Below are 10,335 nucleotides of genomic sequence, written 5' to 3'. Positions count from 1 at the left end.
GACTGCTTGAGATCTGATTTGAAGGATTTATCCCTTACCGAGGACATGACCTCTAATAGGAAAGTATAGAGGCTTAAGACCAGGGTAGCCGAGTAGTGCGGGTAACAACCACAGGATGTAACATCTCTGTCTTCTTTTTAATGACTTAGTAGTAACTTCCATTACTTCTACTTTATATACGTTTCTTTCATTCGAATTTATGAAGGCTTAGAACTAGGGTAGTGGAGTAGTGTTGCCTTAGTTTAGGTGTTAACCCTTTTGACTTTATTCCTTATCGTAGCTTGCTATCGTTGACTTCTGTGTATCATTCTCTTCAGGTTTCCTCTTTTTAAATTTAGACGGGTCTTACGTTTCTGTCTATATGCAGAGATTTTTACTCAGAGATTTATTTGCAGAGATTACTCCCCATTACAGACGAGCATATGAACATATGAAGATTGTTCAACTATGTATTTATTTATTTATTTATTTATTTATACATGCATTGCATTTTATCTTTATTTTTAATTTTCTCAATGTTGGAGGTCTTCCACGGAAGCTGCTCTCAACCTGGAGTTGGGGGCAGCCTACTACCCTAGCTTCCCTTATCCCATTATATATGGGAATAGGGTTTTGTTGTTTTTGTTGTCGTATGCATCTTTTGTTAGAAATAGAAGAAGAACTCAGCTGGTGACCGTGATTAGGGTAGTAGTTTTCAGCAATGGAGCTGTTCTACTTAATGGTGTTCGGGGCATTGGCAGCGGTGGTGGCTGCCTTAGAGCTAAGCAAGAGCATCAAGGATCGAATCAACACATCTCCTGCTTTCAATTCCTTTAAGAACAATTACCTTGTTGTTTACTCTATCATGTTAATTCCCCTCATTTTTTATTTTACCCCGATCTGATTTCCAGTTCTGTTCTTTAGATCTCTCTTTTGTTTTACGTAGACATGGAATCTGATCGATTTTTTTAATGTTTTGGAATCTGGATACCTATTCCATAGATTTGTGTTTCTAAATTGTGATTGTGGTGTGTTTTCTGTTAGTTGATGATGCTTTTGTTATTAATGGCTACTTTGAAAGTTACAGACTGTTTGCTTCGCTTTTGGAAATGGAAAACGAGCTCATCATGAAAAGGAAAATGGAAGAAAGGGATACATGCATTTATTTTGGCTTGTTAAAGAAAAGGAAATGGTATAAGAAAAATTTATTTACAATAATTGATTTGTGGATTTCTGTCCTTTTTTGTTTTATGGTTGCGACATTGGATCTGGGGCATTTTTGTGGGTTGGAGATAGTCACTATTGCTTGGTTTTTATGGTTCTGGTTTTTATAAAGAAACAACCTCATTATGGGGATCAACTGTCTATTGTTGTTGCGGCCTAGAGTTGATGTGTAATTGTTGCTGAATGTAGTAATACTGCTTGGCCTGGTTTCCAATTCATGTATTCATATCGTGTTCGTGTATACTTTTCGTGTCATAATCACTTTTAAAGCATTTTATATTCATATAACTTTTGACAAATTAATAATTTGTTTTACAAACGTTCAATTTTTCTTGTATTAATTTCTTGTTAGAGTATCTTATTGTATGGTTAATGTAGCTCTTGCTACAAGTCTTTAATGACATTGTTGCTCAATTTGTATCATTTACGACTTACTGATTGCATCACAAGCATATTACTTCCTTTGGCTGGAAATCCTTTTTTAAAATGAAAAACCTATGTAGTTACCTGCTCACTTTAATTGGTTTTGGTGGTGTGATCTTACTTGTAGATATTTGTAATGGTAATTGTAAAAGCGCACCTTCTTATACTACTGTGGTTAATGGGCATATGTCCATCTTGTTCTTTTGATAAATGGGTGTTCATATGTCAATAGCTGGAGACTGGCTGCAGGGTCCATATGTTTACTATCTTTACAGTACATATGGCTTTGGAAAAGGGGACATTGGACAGCTTTTTATTGCTGGTTTTGGATCCTCCATGTTGTTTGGGACAATTGTTCGATCTCTAGCTGACAAACAGTAGGTTTTTACTTTTGACTTCTTTTGTAATCTTTTCATACATATGAAACATCTAGTCGAACTACAAAAAATATCTTCATGTGTTTAATTCAGGTGCCGGAGGAGAGCTTGTGTTACTTACTGCATAACGTACATACTTAGCTGTATCACCAAGCATTCTCCCGAATACAGAGTTTTGATGGTCAGTCGAGTTTTGGGAGGTATCACCACCTCTCTTCTGTTTTCAGCATTTGAGTCATGGCTTGTTGCGGAGGATAATAAGGTGAGGCATTGCCTCTGTTCCCTTTTACTCTTAATGCATATATTTTTGTCTCTCTTTTTGCATTATTGATCCGTTTGCTTCTGTGTCCTTCACTCATTTTCTTTTCTCTCTCTTTTTGGTGTATTAGACGCTGTATGTTGTTACTCCCTGCCAGGTTGTTTCACAATTCCACACCCCGGGTGTCTTCTATGAACTTTATATGTTGCAATTGATGTTGATACGTCTTTTAAATTTAATTTTCTGCTGACAGTTTCTTTACTGCTTCTAATCTTTGCAGAGGGACTTCGAGCAACAATGGTTGTCACTAACATTTTCAAAGGCAATATTTCTTGGGAACGGCCTTGTTGCCATTTTGTCTGGGCTGTTCGGGATCCTACTTGTTGATTTACTTTCCCTTGGACCTGTGGCTCCTTTTGATGCCGCTGCATGCTTTCTTGCTATTGGGATGGCCATTATATTGTCATGAAAACTTTGGGGACCCCTCAGAAAATAAACCTGCTTACCCAATTCAGGGGGGCTGCTATAGCAATTACTTTAAACTCAATGCATTAAACAGGTTGACATGTTGCAAGCAACTACTGTCTCTCAGATGCTTCGTTACATGTTATCAGTCATCCTCCGTAATGAATTTATTCATTACATTGTTTACTTCTGGTTTCCCTCTGCCAAATATTCAGTGCAGATGAAAAAATTACTTTGCTTGGCGCCATCCAGTCTCTCTTTGAAGGTTTGATGTACATCTTTATGTTCCTTTTGACTCCTACTTTGGGCCCCAATGATGAGGAGATTACTCACGGTTTTATCTTTGCGACATTCATGTTGGCTTCAATGTTGGGAAGCTCCTTTGCATCTCGATTTATGGTCCACTCTTCACCCAGGGTAGAAAGCTACATGCAGATTATTTTTGTGATTTCCTCTGCCTCTGTCATGCTTCCCATTATAACCAGTGTACAGTTCAGCATCCCTCTGTTTGTGTGTATGTTGTATCATCATTCTTTAAGTGTTTTGTGACGAGGATGAATTAGCAACAGTTCTTGGTGGCACCTTCTAACGAGAAAGGCGGAAGTATCTCATTTGCAGGCTGTCTCCAGCTTCTAGGCTTCTGCACTTTTGAGGCTTGTGTAGGCATATTCTGGCCATCCATTATGAACATGAGATCCCAATACATCCTGGAGGAAGCTAGGAGCACGATTATGAACTTTTTCCGCATTCCTCTCAATATCTTTGTCTGCGTCGTGCTGTACAATGTATGTTATAGGCTTTCCTATAATAGGTTCATTTGATTACTTGCCATTGACAGATAAATATATGCTGGCCGACAACTCTGGTCTTTAACTCAGTTACTAATTAGCCGTATTGGTTTGGCCTCTGAAGGTTGACGCATTTCCCATCACTATTATGTTTGGTATGTGCTCGATTTCCTCTTCGTGGCATCTATCTTGCAAAGACGGCTGATGGCAATATCCGACAAACCAAGTATGTACAAACATTATACAGCACTTTTGCTCCGTAAATCAACATTAGTTGCAGTTCTCAAAAGCCAAAGTGCCGGGTTCTGCATGGACCCGAAACATTCTTCATTTTCCTGCCATTTTTCCATGCATTTTCGAGGCTATTATGTCCTCAAACTTTTGGTTGTTCTTTTTTACTTTCAGAGACGGAAAGTTGGACAGCAATGGACCCCGAGTCTGAGCCACTGAATGATTGAGCGATGTTAAGCCGACGAGCCTGTAGAGCACCAAGGTTTCTATGCAGGTTGAAGAAACAACATTGGTAGTTCCATCCCGTATACTGTAGCAATTCCTACTACTTTGATGGAGTATTGTAATTTTTGATTTTTGTAGTAGAAGGGACTACGATATATATAAAAACAAAATAGTGGACTACAATATCTTGAGGGAATCCCATTGATTCCGACTCATCTTCTACTTCACTTTTTTTTTTTCTTTTTCGTTTTTCCGATGAATTGAGGAATTTATATATAATATTTTACGTTATTCAAAATGTTTATTTGATCATCAGCTTCCTGCCGTCCAAGTATTGGTTCAATTATGTGAGATAAACAACCAAATGGTGAGAGTGAGAGCAAATGCAGTGAAGCTGTTCTACTGGTTCATAGTAGATGGTGATAACATCAGTTTCCAATGACAAGTTATAAAATTGATATTAAAAAGAAAAATTAAACCATTAAATATATTTTTAAAAAACTTCAATATCGATGAGAATCATACAAAACTTCATATACGATATTAAAAACTATTGTAAATCAAATTAATAAACGAATTAAACTCGATCATACATTTAAAGTTTGTATAGAAGATGTTGACAACACATGATTGTATATAAATCACATTAGTGTTCTTCCAAGTTGCATATCATTCCTTCAATTTGCAGACATCGATGAACTTCTGAATTGCATTGTGGTACTGGGTTCCCTGTAACAAAACCAAACCAACTGCTAATAACTTACATAAACAACACATGCATTGCTAGAAACCATAATTTATCGACAGATCAACAGTTTTAGAACTAAAACTACACCATAGGATCACAGAGTTCTAAGTTCAAGGCTACCCGATGTTCCTCATAAAAGCAGAAACAGTCCTCAGAAACTTCGAGTGCTTTCTCACTTGCTGCCTTAAAATAGAGTTCGGCTGCTCTTACAAATGCTGGTATGGGGATTAACTTAGAGAAACCCCAGAAAAGATATTGAGGGATCAATTCTTTGCCATTTAAAATTAAAATTATGATCGGGAAGGTGATGGCGCTGAGGACTCCTCTGGATAATACCCCTTCCACATATAGTCAGTTGGTCATCCTAAGCTCACTATTATTATCAACTCAACATCGCCATGGTTTTTGTCAAACTATCCCCTTTGAAATGCGGGACCGATCTAACATTAGTGCAGATTATTTTTTTCACATATAGTCAGTCACTATTATTGCAGATTATTTTTTACAAACTGAGACCGATCTAACATTCAGAAGGATTTGACAAAATTGTCATTGAAAGTATTAATCCGGGGCAAGTTCGACCATTGGAAGTCCAAAGTTCAAATACCCTGACCCTGGTGCGCATGTGTACAACGTTGGGCATTCAGAAAATAACATTGTTAAGTGATATAACCATCTAATGAACAAGACCCTTTAATGTGGCTGAAATGATTGGCAATGGGGATGGGTGTAGATAGAGATCCAAGATTCAAGCCTTGCAATGTTTTATCCATGTCGGAAAAGAAACTCATATCAAGAAACATGGAAAGAAGCAATAAACTACCTCCCAATAAAGTTGGTTGCAGTCCTTGCATTGCCAAAACTCTAAATTCTTGTCAAACAAGCAGCTCGGAATTCTTTGGAAACCCTTCGCAGCTTCAATGGCCTCTTCTGTTGTCAGAGGCTTTTGGATAAATCTCCCATTGCATTTCGTGCACCTTGACATCAATTGATCCTCACTAATTTTCAATTGGAAAACCTCAATTACCTACAAAACAACTAATGAATTTTAGGCCTAGAGTAAATTCTCTCATTTTAATTTTACTTTGACCCACGCATACACTCCCTTAGTTTTAGGCCTCAGAAATATAAAGTAGAACTTGCAGGATCTTAAATCTCCTTATGATTGCATACACACCTCAAGTAGCTGTTCGTTTTTAAGAAGACTATTCACTCTATATATTTGATTTTTTATCAGATACTTGTGTCTCAATAGCTTGGCATCTCGTGTTAAAAGCACTCTCTTTTCTTTGTATGCTTGATCTATTAGCTCCCTAAATGCAAACAAAGTTTGATAAAAAGATTAATACCCTTGGTAATATATATTCAGAGAAAAGGTATCAAATTTAAGATGAGAGGACAACCTGGGTTCTGGCTTATTGCAGCGTCTATACCAACACAACGGAGATGTTTCGCCAAGCCTTCAACCTAAATAAGTACCGTGTTATACTCCCACCAACAATATAAACAGTGATAATGATTTGAAGGATTCCTAGAGTAAAGCTAAATTGTTGATGAAAAATGAGAGAATTTCATTGCAGATTACACAATGAACAATTAAACAAATTCATTACCATAACATCACACAAAAACTTAGGGCTTCCATCACCCCCCAAGGAAATATCCCATGGTGGGGGGTCTTGCCAATCACCATAATTATCTAGCTGCCTTTCTTTGCAAACAACCGCCACTGAGGACCGTCTTCTTCCTTTCTTTCTGGAAGTTTTAGGAGTTCTATCAGATTCTCGCAAAATAAGTTTTTCTCCATATTTGCTTACTATCTTCCAGAGGGATTCATCCATAGGCTTAGTTTTTCTGATGACCTCCACTCCCTTGGCTATTCTTTCACATTCTTCAGAACAAGCAGTGGCTAGGACAATTTCCGCTGCATTGCAAAATTTTGTCCCGACAAGCTTATTCTCACAATCAGGCATCTCGAGGATATCCTTCAATCCTAAATTAATATCATATTGCTGCTGATCCTCAACATTATTACATGAATGCCCTGTTATAAAAGGTGGTCCAGATGTTTTCAACCTAACTCATAAAATAATTCAGTGAAACTGGATAAGTAAATAAGAATCTCATGGGATAATGATAACAAATGCCTTGTTCATAAAGAAGCTCAACTAATAAAGCATGATTTTCCACTGAAATGCTCAATAAATGGAAAGGAAGTATTTAAAGAACAACCAGAACCTCAGCAATTACTTGAGATACAAGGTACGGGACAACATTATGGCACTAGCATACACTGGGAAAAATCCATCAGGAGAGAAAGAAAGTTGGCCACACAGCGTGCAGAGAAAGATGTCTAAAATCTAACATGATAGGAACCTATTTTAATTTGTTTAATTAAACCAGAATACCAAAAGCAGCAGAACAGGGACAATTTGGGTTTGCATGGGGTCATTGAACGTACCATCTATACACAGTGTTTTAACATAACAAACTGAACATATATATTAAAAAGATGACATAAATATTGTCTAGACCTTGCATTTTATTATTGTATGATATTTTTCTTTATGTTGACCAATTCACTGTTGCAGGAACAGGTTCCAAAAAGGTTATATTGATAGATGTTACGGCTTAGAGCTGCTTTTGAGAAAATATGTCCAAACTGCCATGAAACAATGTAACTCTTCAGAGAACCCTGCAAAACATCTCAAGTCTTTCTGTATATTTTACAGTTGCGCATACTCATTACAATTGTGCAGTAACATTCAACATCCATTAACATAACCAATGAAAAAGCAGAAATTTGATTACATACAATCTTCTAGCGTCCTATTTGCAAAACAAAATTATCATAGGACATGTGGAAAAGTAATACAGATACCATATATACACACACACACACATAATTTCCTCTAGCAGCAAAGTATGTAATACCAGGAATTATATGCATAAAGGGATGACAGATTAAAAGAGGTAACAGTCTAAAATGCACGTGATTCAATCCAGTGATTCTAAAAGATACGTTTCACAGCCAAAATACTATAGACGGTAAACTCAGAGGAAACACTATGTCTAGGTTTCCTATATGTTCATTAGCTGGGATGGATAAACAAGCATTTCAAATATACAGTTATGCTAATAGCATAAGGAATCTGATGACAAATTACAGATTTCAACTTCACCTTTTTTGATAACCTTGGCCTGGAAGATTTTGAATAATCCAAGCAAGCAGTGTGCATCTGTAGCTGCATATCTTATCTGCTCTTCTGTAAGAGGACGTTCTGACCAATCACTACATTGAAGTTCCTAGAAAATATTTGAGTATTAAATTAACAAATTGCCACATGATCCTACAGGAACTACAGAACCTGGCAAGTTCCAAGTTCCTTTCTTAAAGTTACCAAGTTTAGTGGTTAATTCAAGCTTAAACAATAAGTGGAAAAGAAATTGAACCAAATTGTTTCCACCATTCAAGTTTTGGAAAGTGGAAAACTTACATCACCCTCATCTTTCTTGTCTTTATACGAAGCGAACAGGAAGGGAAATTAATGTTGTTGACGCGTGTGCCTAGGTGTGCCTGCACCTTAGCATTATTCAATAAATGCGCCACAGACCCTTTTAGGCTAGGCCCACACGACCAGGTGCAATAGGCATAAAAAGGATTGCTTGATTGAATTTCTCTTTAATTTATTTTATTCCACTTTTTCACATTTGATATAGTACCTTTCTAGTAAGAAAAAGTTAATATCAAAATCTATACTTCGTTATACTTGACCATTCAACACCAAACACTGACCATAAGAAAATCATGCATATTGACTGCCAAAAATTTACATGTTTTGTAGATAATTAGACTCCACTTTCGAGTTTATTATATATCTTAAGCTATATATCAGTATACATATATCATACAAAAACTCAAGCATGTATATATTGTGCTTTACGTCACTCGGGCTAATGTTTTTTTGTGCCTTGCTCTTGAGGCAATATAAGGTTTTAAGTGCCTAGAGTGTTCCTTGCGCCCTTGACAAAATTGGAAAAGGTATCATTCTTGTAAAAGTAAAAAAACCAAATTATAGGATAATATTTACGCATAACCATATTGGTGTGAGCTAGTAAACAACCACTAAAACATAGAAAATTCAGTGGCATTATATCACAATTAAAGCAAGATAAAATGGAATTATCCTGCATTTGTCACACAAAACACTAACCACTAGGATTCTGGATACTCAACCTAACAAAAATTACCAAAAAAAAAACGAAATTTAAGAAAATGAATGAAAACTTGGGTGCCTAAAAAGCCATACCTTTGAAAGATAAAGGCCCAAAATTTCTTCACAAATTGCTGACAAACTCTTTGTATTCTTTGATATCTTATTCCCTTCTTTATTTTGCAAAAACTTGTATATGTTTGTGATGTCCATATAAGGCTCCACCTATTCACCAATGTTAGACAAATCCTCACCCCATTTTCACAATGACAATATGCTTGACCAAATTTGAAAAGAAAAGGCAAAAAAAAACTTACTTTGTCAAAGCCGAGATTGCACCCTTGAGCACAAAAAGTGGAAGACAAAAAAATCAAATCTTGCTTGAACTTAAAACCTAATTTCAATATATCTGGTGAAACAAACACGTCCCTTATCAATTCCCATATCGAGGGCAGGGGAATTGAGGCGAGATCGAGCAAGAAGACAACCGACTCGTCCCATCCGGCCGAGTCGTCCCCGAGTTGACAAGCGAGTTGAAGGAGGGTGACTGTGGGGAAAGTGGACCGTTGGGAACGAACGGGCTTCCATTCAGCATCGAGTCCGATGATTGTGGATTGAGACAGGGTGCGAGTCAGATGGGTGAACTCGGCCGAGTCGGTCGAGGAAACTAGGTGGATATCCATTTTGTAAGAGAAATCTCCGGTTAGATTTTGTGCACAAGCACATTTAAATGGGATTCACTTCGGGCATTTTTATATTAAAAAGCCCATTAAATAATTATTTGAAAAAAATGTCCCTAGTACCATTATTTAGAAAAATACTTCATAAACTGCCTACGTAGGACCATAAAATAGTGGCTATTTGACATAACCGACACCCATTTTCTTTAAATTTTTTTCCTGATATTGTTTGACTAATATTTCAAGAAGTAACACTCTTTCTGCTGAGTTGGCAAAGGCGCGTCCCCGGGGACGCGTTTTACCCGTGTTTTCGCTGAGTTGGATGCCACGTGTGGAAGGCGCATCCCCGGGGACACGCCTTTGCCAACTCAGCAGACACGTATTTTGTTTAATAATAAATAGTTTTTTTTATTATTATAAATTAATAATATATTATGTAAAATGTTTCGATTATAATGTAAGAATTATCAAATGTATTTTGTTAATGTGTGTTAAAGGTGGAGTGAATTATCTACATTAATATAATATAACAATATATGAAAACCAATTTTGACTTTATTGTAGTTATAGGAAAAATGTATGAAATTATAATATTACACATATGGTTATATTATTATTTTTGATTTTGATCATCGATCTATTAATTTTATCAGTTAATTATTTAAATGTTATCAATCTAGTCATCTCATATCAATATTTAACGAAAATATTGATGCATAAGT

General features: G+C 36.4%; 1 protein-coding gene and 1 pseudogene across 1 annotated transcript; one reads left to right on the top strand and one right to left on the bottom strand.

The window, feature by feature from the left end:
* Positions 1–1,819: 1,819 nt before the first annotated feature.
* On the top strand, positions 1,820–3,973 carry LOC120191864 (annotated as a pseudogene).
* Positions 3,974–4,540: 567 nt separating this feature from the next.
* Positions 4,541–9,672, bottom strand: LOC120191943. The gene is given in 8 exon segments (XM_039194807.1): positions 4,541–4,700; positions 5,543–5,746; positions 5,897–6,069; positions 6,135–6,186; positions 6,333–6,763; positions 7,902–8,025; positions 9,030–9,158; positions 9,251–9,672. Coding segments are annotated over 8 exon segments (1,539 nt in total). The 5' UTR covers positions 9,617–9,672; the 3' UTR covers positions 4,541–4,640.
* Between the last annotated feature and the right edge of the window lie 663 nt (positions 9,673–10,335).

This window comes from Hibiscus syriacus, unplaced genomic scaffold (assembly GCF_006381635.1).
Source record: "Hibiscus syriacus cultivar Baekdansim isolate YM2019G1 unplaced genomic scaffold, ASM638163v2 tig00116971_pilon, whole genome shotgun sequence".
NCBI classification, from domain to species: Eukaryota; Viridiplantae; Streptophyta; class Magnoliopsida; order Malvales; family Malvaceae; genus Hibiscus; species Hibiscus syriacus.
This window is presented reverse-complemented; position numbering and strand designations above follow the sequence as displayed.